This window comes from Folsomia candida, unplaced genomic scaffold, assembly GCF_002217175.1.
Source record: "Folsomia candida strain VU population unplaced genomic scaffold, ASM221717v1 Fcan01_Sc002, whole genome shotgun sequence".
NCBI classification, from domain to species: domain Eukaryota; kingdom Metazoa; phylum Arthropoda; class Collembola; order Entomobryomorpha; family Isotomidae; genus Folsomia; species Folsomia candida.
In genome coordinates, this window is record NW_019091194.1 from 7,152,526 (window position 1) to 7,167,603 (window position 15,078).

Here is a 15,078-nt window from a genome sequence, read left to right on the forward strand (position 1 = left end):
AAGAAGACTTTCTTCTTGCTCCGCTCTTTGTCTTGTTGCCAATGTGGATGGAAATTCGGTTTATTTATCAACTCTGTTGTTTTAACTTGCTTTGATCAAGCGAGATATTTACGTCCGCCCTCCTCAGTGGATAGCAGTGGATGAAATAGTGGGATTGACTCGGTTCATATTTATCTTTGCCTATTTAGGAAACACTAGATTTTTCATTTCTAATATGTATGGGTACGTGTGACGTGTATTCATGCTTTTCTTGGACGACTAAACTTAACTACAGTAAGCACGAAAATTTAGAACTGTTTCTATATTTCTGAAACAATTAAGCTAATAACTTTGAAAGATTGGTCAATTTCGCAGGGTCATTCATAACCAGAAAGACGAGAAATTTCTTGGGTCTCTGGAATTTCTACGGCTCACAGTTTTCTCAAAATATTCATATACCATGCATGTGTCTGGCAGAAAAAAACATGAGGAACACAAATTCATTTGGACGTTGGATGACAGGGAGTTTAAATCATCCCAATTTTTGCTCACTTTTCGAGTTCAACGAAGCATGAGATGTTTCTACTTTAGCCTGGCATGCATGAAGGATATCAGTTTTACAACTTTGCGGAGGAATAGAAAACTTTCCTTTAAGTAAATGAAAAGGAATAGTTGAGAGGATGAGCGGATGTGGAATTAGATTCCTTTCCAGGAAATACTTTTGCACTGATGCCCATTTCGATAAGTGTTGTATCCGAAAGTAGTCATGTAATCCCACAAATCATAACTAACTTCTTTTCACAAGAACAAAGTCACAAGTGTAGGCCGTGACCAACATGAGAAACTTGCGAAATTCTATCAGAAACGGGTATATCATGGTTTATGTTATTGCTATTGGATAAAAATACTACAACTTTTCTACTTTCTCGGAATAAGCAGGTCATTTTGGGAGAGGGATTTCGTGTCGGTAAATGGACAAGAGCTCACGATTAGCTGGGAAAAAGACTTTTCTTTAATTCGTTTTATCTGGCCACTACTGCCAACAGATAATTCTTTCGAAAATAGTATCAACTTATTTATTTATGTGCAATTGATCCTAGTTAAATTAATTCTGCGCACATCTTCAGTTAATTCCTTTACATTTACAGTCAACCTATGCCATATTATCGATAGAAAGTCTCAACCACTTGCTACATGGACAATAATATACACATAGTTATGTACGTACATATATGCATATATGTACACATCGCACATGCATCTCAAGAGTATGCAAATGAAGGATTTTTATAATGTCCAATCAGGCATGATCTTATTTTTCAGTACTCAAAGACTCAGCCTAGTACATAAATAAATATGCAGCTTCACGTAAAACCCAAATGTTAATCAAATTTAGGTTTACCATGTAATCAGAGGACGACAATCTCTAAGCAAGAACAAAGAGTGCGTACTACTTATTGCTGCATGAGTGATGATATTTTCTTGGTTGATGTTTCTCATAAAGTAGCAAAATTTGCATATCTTTCCTCACCTTCAATTTCCAATTTTTGCATCCTAAACCGAGCCAAATTGCATGAAAGAAAGATGAGAAAGCCTTCTTGACTTTATTAGGGTATTAACTTGCCTTAGATAAAACTGTGATTGCACCAAAGTTTTGATACGCCTCGGCAATAAAATACAGCCCAACAGCCTCTTAATGAATTTTCTGTAATGAAATCTTAAAGCAATCAAAATCCCATTTGAAACTCAACTCTCGAAAACAAATACGAGGCATATAGCAAAGTAATAAATGATTAAGTTTCAAGCTGAACTTAAGGGTTCGACATATGGACAAGTGTCATCGTCATCGTTCAAGTCTGGTGAACAAGATTAGATTATCGTCCAATCAATTCACTCAAACTTTGGTTAACTACATAGTTAGAATTTGGAGAATTTATCTAAAAACGGAGCCCATCATGCTTTTCAATCTAGTTAAGGATTCAAATTTTTTCATTAACTCGGTAACTTATAAAACCAGGTGGAACTGGATTTTATTGCTAAAACAATGTTTTCCATTTTTCGTCTTAAATTTCACAACTGGTGTACGTAAGTAACGTAACAAGTGGGGGCCGTAAAGTGCCGAAAGCGTAAAGAAGAGGATATTATAACAAAGCAGCGAATGATAGTAAAAACTGAGATGAATTTCATTTAGGAAAAATATGAAAAGAAGGCGTAAGGAAATATTGTGATTATCTCGCACAAGAATAATACGTATGATCGCAGCGTATGCATGTGAATTTTTTTGGGGTGCAAGTACATTTATCTAAATCTGAAAAACCAGAAATAATTTACAGCAAAATTTTGTCAATATTCAGGACAGAAGATAAGTGTATATTTTGAATTGAAGCTATCGCACCATCCACACCACAATTCCACGACTTGCACCATTATTTCAAAAGTGGAAGGGAAGATACGAAGGGGACAAGATAATACGAAAGGAAAACAAAGGAATAAACGTGTGATGGGAGGAAAGACCAACATTTACATTTCTACGTTTGCCATTGCACCATCACTTTCACAGAGAATATACAAACAAGTGCATAAAGTAAAATGGAATGAAAAGGTGGAGCAAGACGAAGGAAAGCAGACTTATTTTTATGATTCCTACCCCCGAACAAGGACTTATGTACACGTTCTGTCTGTCTGTCCGTCCCTCTTTCTTTTGATTACTTTAGAATGCTTTGACTGATTTTTACTATATTTGGCAAAAACTTATACATAGCTGCAGAATGCGGTGAGTTCGAAGATGGGTTTGACCAAAAAAGATTTGGACTGGTGGGGGTGACATATTTATACTTTTGGGGGTTAAATGTAATTCTTTATGGAAATATTTAGTGAAACATATCGGACGGTTTGATGAAGCCATAAATTTGTACATATAAATATTATCAAATAAATCCTGGTTCGGGCTCTGCAAAGCTGTGCTGAAAGAGTTTTTGGAATATTTTCAATGTTTATACTTTTTCAGATATGTAGAGCGTCAGAGTAGCTACATACATATATACAAAAGTACCACACATACAAGTACGCTTCCCCGTGAGATCCCAAAAAAATAATAAAACAAGTAGGTAATACTCACGTATTTTAATTTAGAAAAGTCGTAAAAAAACTATAGAAATGGAAACCTAAAGTTACACGAAATGAAAACTGGAGATTTTTGTACAAAAAGAGAACCGAATTGTGTCTGAACCAATTTCTTGGAGCGCGTTTCTTTCCAAGAGATGTGGAAATAGCAATTGAGTTTGGTGAACTAAAAGGATAAACACTTGAGATGAAGAAAACCTGAAAAAGTAGCACAGTTTGAGAGGTTGAGTGCTAAATTGTAAAATTGTTGTTATTCCAAATTTACACAAGATGATGATGGATCCCTTCGCTGAGCTCTTCTCACTCCGCTCTTCAGTTTATCGTATGATGCAAATAGATCTTCTGGACAAAAAAGGGTAGAAGACCCAAAAAATCTAAATTAATGAGTATGGTTAACCAGTTATTTAAGAGCTAATGTATCCTTTTAAGCTAATTGTAAAAGCAGCAACTCGCCTCCTCATTCTCACCGAACCTTTTGTTGTTTAATCTAATAAACCACAGGTGGGAAGCGAAGTTGTGGGTACAAAATGCGGTACACGTACAAAAGGGAGTTGCCTCACACGTCGACGAGGGTATGGAAAATAAAAGAGGATTCAATCAACCTTCGCTTGTAAATATTCGTTGCCATGTAATTCTCACGTTAATTTCTTGAGAAATTAACAAAATATATTTCCACCAGATCCTATTACTTTGTTTCTAAGAACTTTAAGGCATTTGTGAGTGGGTGCTCCCCTCTATTTGAAGTGTGCCGACAGAGAAAGCAGTAATTAAATGGGGAGTCATTAGACCAAGTAACTGTACATTACTCAACTTACATTAGGCGAGGAAGATGGATAACATAACAAAAGCATTTGCTTGCATTGTTTCTTATGCAGCTTGATGTCGATGGTGCGGGTAATAAAAATAGTTGAGTTGAAAGATATCCAGAGAGTGAGATTCACTCCTCTGGAACACACATGTCGGCGTTGGTAAAGTGAAATTGAGACAAAGAGGGCTGAAAGGGATTATGTAAAATGTTTCTTTAAACTGGGGAACCAATTCGATATACCGAATTCAGTCCAGTTGGTGGATATAGTGAATGACTGTTTTTTAAACATGTGGCCAAACTAAGTTCAAAATTGCTAGTTAACACTTTCTAAAACGGTGATTGTAAGTGGTACTAAAGGCCTAATAAATAAATCCATTATGTTGATGGGTGTTAAAAAGTGCAGAACAGACTAGGTCTATGGTTTGTGTAGAAAATGTAGACCATTGGCCAATTTTATCTAAAACTGCAGATACACAATGCAGATGACCGACTGACTTGAAATTCTCAAGGGTTAATTAAGAATATCAAAATCGACCTTCGTGACCTTATTTTTGTTCCCCAAAAGGTCTACATAGGTCGAAGTCCCACATAGCAGTTTAAGTAGCATCGTTAGAAAGGCCAGGGTTTAAAATTTTAGTGTGTCCCGGACCACCCCAAACCATCAAATGAGAATCTTTGACTGTTCAGGTTTAACACAGCAGTGTATTGGAAGCTATCATACTAATAGGTTGACAAAAAATCAAAATATTCTTCTGTCTCTCGAAAAGAATAAAGGGGGTGGTCCTAGACCCCAAAATGTATACATGTTGCTGGGCAGCATTTAATTGGTCGATGGTCTACTTTTGTTACACGAACCATAGTACTGTGTATGTATATATGCTGTATGTTTAGCATACAAAGTATATGAACATTTTTATTACGATTACATTACCGGATCAATCACAGTTGGTATGACATAAATTATTTTAAAGGGTGTAGACTAGGATCGAAATTCAGGGTAAAAATTTAGTTGCCCAAAGTTAATCTAGTTGTTCATTGGAGTGAAATATACGTTCTCTCTCAGCTCTTTCGCATGATAGAAGTTATTATTAAATGTTGTCAACTTCAGCACCATCCATATAAGTACATGTAGGGGAAAAGCTGGATAGTGAGTGTTGCTGTCGGAAGGGTTATGCTGCTTCATGAGAGATGACAATTTTGTACTCAACTTGATCCATTTCTCGAAGCTGTGGCAATTTGGCAATTTGAAATCAAAATTGAATACTGGAGGAAAGATGAGTCAGTTGTCAATCTCCCCGATGAGAAATATAGCGAGGAATATGAGTGTGACAAAGAGTATTTCAGAACAGCCACGAGGAAATCAATACTTAAAGCATAGAACTTTAATCAATAATGAACGGACCCAAATGAATCTCGGTGATAGAAAAATCTACTTAAAGATGAGAAGTAATGAAATGTGAAATTAGTCATTAAATCAACATACGCATACATATATATCTAGACATCGTTTAGTGGATATTAGTAGGAAAAAACTAACCAATTGTCTATTGTGCTAATGTTAAGTACAAGTAAGTAATATAATTAAGTTTTTGGCCCCGTGTAGACGAATCAGTGAGGAATATTCGTATCACTTTGAATAATAAGTAATTAACAAATGGATGTCTCATAAAAATTCTTTGCCCGAGTACTCGTGAAATATTTCAGTCAACAGATAGTTTGTCGGAGAATGCATGTGCCACAACAACAACGACGATGACAACCAGATATTTACGTAGAAATCTCCGTGCAGCATTCAGCAGTGCATATGTAAACATTAATTAGTCAACCAACCATCAACCAAAACCATCTAAAGAATGAATTGCTCACATTTCAACAAGCATCTACTTTGCATAAAATCTATCCATGCCGAACACGGGAACGATCCTTTAGGAAACAGAGGAAGTGTTCTAAACTCCTATGCTGTCTCATATCGTGTATGTATTATGTACGCACACAAAACTTGAGAGAAATTCAACCCAGCCGAATAGAAGGAAATGAAAAGTAAACATAACTTGGAGGATGGAGAAAGAATGAGTTGATAAAAATCATGAGTGGTAATGCGATGACAAGTGGGCTACTCTGGGTGCGTATCAGAATTTGGGCTTTACACAAGTTTAAAAAAATAAAAATTCAAAGCCATTGTGTAAATGACAACTTTCACTAATGGGAAATTTTTAATATTTTTTAGAACTGCTAAAAAGTATCCCGAAAAGTAAAATATTTACAAAAGCTTGTGGTATTGCCGGAGCCTAGTAAGTCCACCCGGGGCCAGGATTAATCTAATGAATGAGTTCTGGCTTCCACTAGAACAGTGGACAAAATAAATCCATTCGAGGATTACTTTAAAGACAGGGAGCCACCATTCCGCAGAGGTAAACAACCGCAACCAAAGTGACTGAAGATGCTCACGTAGCAAAAGTCAACCAGCAATAAGTAAGTGGAGACAGTGGGGAGGGGGTGGAGATGGGATTATTATCATGGTCGCTAAGTGAGAGCGACCTTTGAAGTTTGTGTATTAAGGCGATCGGCTATATCTGGCTTATTTGTATGAGATTGGATTGAAATGAAGTGCACGGAATTGGCGTGACGTTTGCACAAATCCTTTTTTAATTTACTGATGACACTCCCATGCAAGAAGGGAATGCATTCTCCGACAAAAATCAAAAACTGAATTAATAAAATTGCATAACTTTTGCATTTAATACAATAGATTTTATAATAAATTAAACTTAAAGTGGAGTAATCTTAATTAGCAAAGTTTCTCAAAATCATGTCATGCTCTCGAAGTGGAGTCAGTAATTTTGGTGAAACGAAGGCACTCAGCCTCCAAAGAACAAGAAGACAAATATGAGGGGAGAATTCTTTATAGTCTTCCTTTACTTTGCGTCATTAGTCAAGAATAGAAACGGGTGGTACATGCTGAAAATGTTTGTTAGTCCCAAGTCTTTGTCTTCCTGGTCCATGATCTCAATATACGTGCATAGTTTAGAATTGGGTAAGATTATGCAGGAAATAAGGATTATTACACAAGTTGAGATCCACGACGAAGCAAAAGTTGGGAATTTTATTTGTAATGAGGACAAAGCAAGATGTTGCATGAAATGGGGAATATGAGACACCTTATTTCTGACATAAGGAATAGCTCAAATATAGCCAGAGTTGTGCATAACTATATACACACTTATTATTAGGATGGTGAAAGTTTAGTCTTTCTGTGATCTACTACACATCCGCATTTATACAGTGTGCATGCAAACCTCAGCCAACCTTCATTATCATAATGATGATTAAAGACAAGCCCTTTCACCGTCAATTTCTACCCAAGCTTGCATATCAAAATCGACACATTTTCAAATCATGCTGTCAATTATTGAGTTTCGTAAAACAGGGCGCAAGTGCGTTTAATGGGCCCCTCTGATATTACATCCCTTCCTGGAAAACTATGCCAGCAAACGGTGACATTTTTATTTCCTATGCGGAGGAATTTTCATTTGTAAAAATGCAAGAGTAAGATATGTCAAAAATGGAAAAAAACTGCACCCTTCATTTAACCTTTTTGATTTACGACTTGATTAACACCACCGCAATTTGTCTACTTCCCGCCAGCGTTAATTAAATTTTTGAAAAATTCAGCTACTTGGATAAAGACGTGCGTCATAAACTATGTGCGGTGTGCACTTAAGGGAAACGAACGTTGCACACCTTCCCAGCAGAACCACTGCATCAGTGCCATATGTCGATTGAAGAATTGTCGCGTCGGTGAAAATCAAATCAGTTCGTACCGAAAAAGTCCTGATGCCATTCCCCTTTCAAATTCTGCAGGCTGTCCAATTTGTTTGTTTCAGAAATGGTGCATGAATTGCGTTATTTTTGCAAAAAAATTGCATTCTGATAAATTATTCATCATTTCATGCATTTTGAATTCTACTGTTTTAAATACTTTATGAAATATTTTTACGTAATATTTGTAGTAGAAAAGCGGCTAAGGAACAGCTTGATCTGTCTTTGCTAACCATCGGGTAGTCGTAGATCTAGTCCCTACGCACGTAGAAAGAGGAGGATGAGGTCAAAAGACGTCGGGAACGGATGTGAATGAAGTTCGGTATTTGCCTGCCTGCTTTCCCGGAATGCTCAATTCAATCTCGGGCCCGTTGATTGAACTCCACTTGACTCCACCACCGCGGTGGATGAAGATGGTGCATCTAAGGAGTAGCTGGTGTGGGACAGAAAATTGGAGAGAAAGTCCCAGCTCTCCCCTTTCTCCGCCCATCCCGTGAAAACAACAGATGACAAAGGAAACCTGCCGCAGAGAGAGCGAGAGAGAGAAGAAAAATAGGGAAGGAATTTATTTTTTCTGCATCAGAAAATTAAACTGGTGCTCGAGTTGGTTAACGGTGCCATGAATGAAATAAGCCTGAGTCAGGTTAAAATACCTCTTAAAAAATTGTGTACCTACATTTACAATCAATGAGATGCTAGTTTAACTGTGCTGTAATTGAGGCTTGGGAGAAGATGAGCATTGCAGTATTTTCAAAGAAAGAGACACATCTGCTTCTTTGGAATATCTGGTGTCCATAACTGAGCCGACATGAGGAGGCAAGCTTTCCCAAATGAAAGAAAAGATAGAAATGGTCCATTCTGAGAATCGGTGGGGATGGTCATCCATGAAGAGATAATGAAGAGGATGACCACTCCAGGATGGGAATGGCATCATCAACAACGGAGAACAGAAGGAGGAAGGGGAAGAAACAGACTGTGGCGGCTCCGACAACTTTCACCAAGACAAAGATGTCTAATTCAATTTCTCTCAACTTTCTCTCCATTTTGCGCTTGGGGGAGATCCTGATCACGATGGATAGTTGGAGCCTACTTACAATGGTTGCAACAAATGATAAAAAAGTCATTGGGCGATATTACAAAAATAAGTATATTTCGGAACATAGTGTTTAACACGTATTGAAATAAACCGTCGCAAACGCGCATACGGAAGTAGCTTCAGACGTACTTCACCCCAAACGGTCGCACTACAACTCGGGAACACTTAATTTCACTCTATTTCACCTATAGATTATTTTTTTGTAAAAATCTCATTTTGCCCCGACCACACCCCCTGGCGACGAGGGGGTGTGGAACAACTCGGGAACACTTAATTTCACTCTATTTCATCTATAGATTAATTTTTTATAAAAATCTCATTTTGCCCCAACCAAACCCCTGGCGCCTAGGGGGTGTGGCACAACTCCGGAACACATAATTTTACTCTATTTCACCTATAGATTAAATTGCACTAAAAATCTCATTTTGCCCCAACCACACCCGCTGGCGCCGAAGGGGTGCGGCAAAATCGGGGAAACACTCAATTTCACTTAATTTCATTTAATTTCACTCAATTTCACTTAATTTTACCCATAGAATAAATTGCACTAAAAATCTCATTTTGCCCCAACCACACCCCCTGGGGCCGAGGGGGTGTGGCACAATCGGGGAAGCACTTAATTTCACTTAATTTCATTTAATTTCACTCAATTTCACCTAATTTTACCCATAGATTAAATTGCACTAAAAATCTCATTTTGCCCCAACCACACCCCCTGGCGCCGAGGGGGTGTGGCACAACTCCGGAACACATAATTTTACTCTATTTCACCTATAGATTAAATTGCACTAAAAATCTCATTTTGCCCCGACCACACCCCCTGGCGCCGAGGGGGTGTGGCACAACTCCGGAACACATAATTTTACTCTATTTCACCTATAGATTAAATTGCACTAAAAATCTCATTTTGCCCCGACCACACCCCCTGTCGCCAAAGGGGGTGTGGTCCGGTTGCCCCCAAAAGTTGATAGGATCCTCCCCCTGGGGTCCTATGTATGATGGCGAAAACCGATTTCGATTATCTCGATCCGTTCTCCTGATATCCTGCTGACAGACAGACGGACAGACAGACAGACAGACAGACAGACAGACAAAGTCTTCACATAAAGTAGCTGAAGCTACTTAATAAGTATTGTATTTCTGCGTATATATGTACCCGTGCATGCATTTGTACGCAGATTTCACGCAACTTTACAAGCTGACTTTGTAGAAATCTATATAATTGTATGCGTTAGTGGTTTGGCAGGAATATAGATTTTGGCAAGAGCAGCTGGTTAGAAGTATGATAAGTATTTACGTCTCCGCCCTTCGTTTCGGCAGCAGCAAACCTAAACTTCCCAACTCATTAAATTTCCAAATACCTTCAACCTACTGCAACCCTGCATGCATTGGTTGCAAAGTAAACAACCCCACAATTTGGCACAGGCCGACGCTGAACGCAACTTGGCCACTATATGTACACTAATTCATTGCCATAATATTCTGTGTGATGAGTATGCAATTCCCAAAATGTGAACAGTTGATATAACAGAGAGATGGATTCTCTTCGTTTGTACTGTCGTTGCAAATAAATTGGCCGTGAACCTCAACTTCAACCACTGCTTTGCTGCTGTCCTTGTGACAGAACGTTTGTGAACCATAAAATGAAAACGTATAGTCATTTGCTCAATTTGCCGTATAATTGTGCGGTTGCATGCGAATATGTATAGAAAATTCCCAAACTCATTCAGTCAAAAATTCAACTTTCGATAAACAAATCATGTTTCTCCTTAATTTGCAGAATTTTAAATGCCTTCCTGGAAAAAAATGGAAAAATATGCCATAAAGCATGTATCAATTCGGAAGGATGTAGTGAAAAGTTTGTGTAAATTCCAGCCCAATTTGTCGCTGTCATGTATACGTTTTCGTTCGGCTGTCATCACGATCTGGGTTTAATTATGGGTTTACGTTAAAATGAACGTGGTAAATTTCAGTGGTGATGAAGAGTGATGGAAACATTTGCTATTTCATACATGTTCATTACTTTTAGAACTGCAATTCATCTCTGACACTTTCTACACATATACAAATCAAATACAAATCTTACACATAGCAAATTGATGTGATCAAGTGGGAACAAATCGGTAAATTATTTGCTGCCATCTTATACGCCACAGCGTATCTAGGAATTTTCTTTATTTATCTGATTTCTATTTCAGTTGCACACCATAATTGCTTCCGTCGTTCTTCATAAACCCTTTGTTTACTGATCGTGAAATCACCGAGAGGATGTTTTGATGGGGACGAGGCGATAATTTGCAACGTGGTTTTATTGCACATGAAATTTTAATGGGTTGAATTCGAACATTTGGTGTGGTGTGCTAATGCTTTAACACCTTCTGGTTCTTCTGCCAATAAAACTTTATACGCATTTTACATTCGCAAGATTAAAGTTTAGGCATGAACGATAATGCAGTAGTTAATGGCACTCGGTAATTATTCTCGTTTATGTTTGGAACTAAGATAGATAATCCGAAAATCCTGTTTTCAATTTCAGCAGACTTCAAATGAAAAAAACGACTAAAACATAGAAATACAGCCAACAAACAAACAAATATATTATATTTGTTGAATGATGGTTAATCGTGCATATGTGTGTGTATATATCTGCATGTGCCTGTGTCTTGTTGACACACGTGTGTGCCAAATTGTGCCTTTATCCTCTCTTACAAAGTTTGCAAGTGATGTTTCCTATTTACTAACTGCTTAAACTCTATACATTCAAATTGGCCAATTATTTTGACAGGTCAAACCCTCGCCGCTTATTGTCGGTTGTAGAGGTAATTATTATGTAATTCGCGTTAAAATTTAAATCATCAGATCGATTACAACGAGAGGCCAAGCATCTAAACCCTATTATAAAGCAGAGTCAATTATTCGGCACTATCAATGGAATGATGACTTCACCAAGCACACACGGTAGCTTTCTGTCTCCCTGTAATTACCCACTGCCACCGATGCTTTCTCCAATTGTACTGCTTCACTGAATACAATACTCACCCTCAAGCAAGAGCAAGGTAATAATTACCCGCGTCGTTGCCGTTGCTAGCAATTTTCTCGGCAGCAATACCAATTCCATAAAAACACCCATCTCATCAAGACTCCTTGTTCTTTGAGAGTACGTCGTGTCCGTACGTATGTAACTGTCTGCACCCCTCTGATCATGTTTTCACCATCCCTCCAAATTAAACCCAAGATGGATAAAATCGTCCTCTCTACATATATACGTTTTCCTATCAGGGGGTAAAATTTTATTTTTAACGAGCACGTAGACAACGTTCACTTTTAGCCAGATACATATACATCGTTGTCCTTATTCTTGCTAAATTGTATTATCCTGAAGAACCGGATCTTCTTTAACATGTTTACCAAAATCATTCCTTTCCCAATGAAAGGCTGGATAATAGAGAAGAGGAAAGAAGGAAATAATGAACTAATTACCTGATGAGCTGACCACGAAAAAGAGAAAGAAGTAGGAAGTGGACATCTCTCGTCGTCTGCTGCTCCCAGGCATCACGTAATTCATAAGTCAACAAACGAGCGGAGAAGTTGTGCTTGACTTGACTCCGAAAATTAATTTACTTTCTTTCTTTCTCCTTGGCTACATTTGCTTGGTTTTTGTGTTTCTTGAGGAGAAAGTAGTTCTCTGAGTTAGATGTATGCACTTGTTGTTGGTCTGATCACCTTTTCACTCGCTGACAACCAAAGTGATATTCCAGGCTAAAAAGTAGTATTTTTGTTGGAGTCTTGGCCGCGTACTAGAATTGTGAAGAAGATGATGGAGAAAGTGAGATAAGATTGTCCACTCTTATCTTGGGATGAGCAATGGAGCTCATTCAGGTTGATAAAAAGAGATGATGGATGAGGCTCGACTCAGAATTATGTATGTAGTCGGCCATTTCGATCCTTGTACGACTGTCGTAATAGACGAGAGACGACTGGAGACGGAGCTTATTTGCTGTCACTTGGCCACACACTTGTCACAGTTTTCACAAAAACTAAGTGCGTCTCGTCTTGTGCTTTGCGTACTTTAAACTTTTGAGGGAAAGTTCATCTGAAATGTATAAAAACGAGGATAAATTACAATTTGGGCTTCATGATGGTGAAAGTTTAAGTTGGTGCCAAACTACCCCAATATATTCTTTAAAAGTTCATATTTATTGTGATTTATGATCTTCACATGTGCATTATGTTGCATTAGAACGCTACTCTTCGCCCTGAGCGTCATAATGAAAATAAAAACAGAATAATCACGTTTTAAACATAAAATGGAAACCTAACTTACTGGATGTACATACATAAACCAGTCCTTCGTGACTACGACGGTTGGATGGAGGTACAAATACAAGAGGGGTCATATTTAGTACATACTTCTTTTATTTTCTTAAGAAAATTAAGTGTGTTCTGGTTAAGAAAGGTCTGGTTTTTGGGGAGGAGGATATCTCTTGGCCAACAACTTTTACTCATTTTCTCAGTTGTCTTTAACAGTTTGGTAGCTAAACCAGGTTTTAGGACAGACGACGTGGAAAACTGATCTGTCTCAAAACTGCAGTGATGACTTACTCGACTGACTCAAGTGAGAACTTGGTAAACAAATAAGAGCAAATTCTTGTTGAGCTGTATAGATTATTTGCTTGGGATTAAGTTTGGTTTACTTTTCAGGTCCTGCTTTTAGACGGATTTTTATGATTTTTGTTAACTAAAGTGGTATATTTTACAAGGAATTAAAGCACTACTAAATTTGTACAATTTTTGAATAATGCAAATTGAGCATTAATCCTTAATTTTCCGTATCATAATAAAGAAGATCAAACTCATGGGTTCTTGTAGCTTGACCCATAAAATACATTTGTGAAAAAAGTAAATGTAAACACAACCATGCGAGCAGAACGGAGAGGATCAAGTTTCTCAGAAGAACAAGAAAACGTTAATTTTTTCCAATGCCCTGGGAAGCAATATTGTCTCATCTAGCTTAAACAGTGGCAGCCTTTCTATTTGTCTGCCACTGTTTTGAGCCGCAATTAGTCAAGCAGTTAAAACGCAACCGGACACTTTGCAGGGAATCCCTCGCTCAAGAAGAAGGATCTCCTTGAATTTTCTTGGTTGATGATGACAGGCAAGAAAATGAGTAAGCACGGCAGCTGCTGTTTAATCTTATGTCAACCACTCGTGTAATTTCATTAAGAATCTGTGGTGTGTAGTTTTGTCCGATTATACATGTAGCCTAACAGCTTATGTACATATGTATGTGTATATGCAAAGGAATCAATGCGAATAATACTAATCAGTAAATACTTTATGCTGGCTATGTCTTATCTAAATGTGGCATTTTATTTTATAGTCTTCAGATTTGTCCCGTCTTTAATTTCTACTAATCCTATGCATGCATATTTATAAATTGTAATGCCTAATTTTATTCTCGAACTTTGAGATGTATGAAATAAATTCATGTCTTTATGAACGCTGCATGTTGACAATGTTCTAAGGGTAACCTGATACTTACATGATAAAGTTGACGATAAATTTTTGTCGAGTGTTTATTTAATTTTTAGAAACGAATCGATCTCACAGATATCGAATGACTTTATCAAGTGAGCAGGAGTCATCACCTCGATAAATGCAGGTTATCATTAAACATACAAAATCTCACAGTGACTGCATAATATGTTTGTATGCGCATGATGTTCATATAATGATGCTTATGTATAAACTCACCTTTATCAGTAGTTCAGTTTCACCAACTTTTTTTGGTTTAACTTTGCACACTTTAACAACACACATAAGTTTCCCCCATTATAAAGTACTTTTTTTCTTCAATTTGTATCTCACAAAAAAATGATTTTCAAACTGATTTCTCAGTAAAATACTTGTGAAAATTTCTGCGTGCGTATCAATCGAGTAAAAATTACTGATTTTTTAAACGCACCGATTCACTCTTACATGCATACGCACTCAACCCTCCGTAGCAGACCTAACATCGACTTGCATTCTCTTCTTCACACAAACCCTGAAAAAGGACTGAATGGCTGAGAGCAACTGCAGCCACTTTTCTCCTGTTTGGCCGCAGTCAGTAGCAGTAGAATAGATTTCATCCATGTACCCGGATTTACTGAGAGTTTACGTCTTCCGTGGTTGCATTGCATAACCAAGCCTTTGTTGGGATTCATGATTTTGTTCACCGAATCCGGGAAACGATGATGGTCAGTAATGGTCA

The 15,078-nt window shown here is 37.6% G+C and overlaps 1 protein-coding gene and 1 long non-coding RNA gene across 2 annotated transcripts in view; one reads left to right on the forward strand and one right to left on the reverse strand.

Annotated features, from left to right (window-relative positions):
• The window catches only part of LOC110843317 (roundabout homolog 2), a 70,646-nt gene extending 55,782 nt beyond the window's left edge, over positions 1-14,864 (reverse strand). Inside the window, exons 1-2 of the mRNA XM_035848738.1 lie at positions 14,580-14,864; positions 12,306-12,918 (exon numbers count right to left, since the gene is read on the reverse strand). Of these exons, the coding sequence (XP_035704631.1) occupies positions 12,306-12,390 (85 nt within the window). The 5' untranslated portion in view covers positions 12,391-12,918; positions 14,580-14,864. The remainder of the gene's footprint in view (positions 1-12,305; positions 12,919-14,579) is intronic.
• LOC118434680 lies at positions 12,949-13,681 on the forward strand. Its single transcript, XR_004834181.1, has 2 exons — positions 12,949-13,451; positions 13,527-13,681. It is a non-coding gene; the product is annotated as an uncharacterized LOC118434680 (long non-coding RNA).
• Positions 14,865-15,078: the final 214 nt, after the last annotated feature.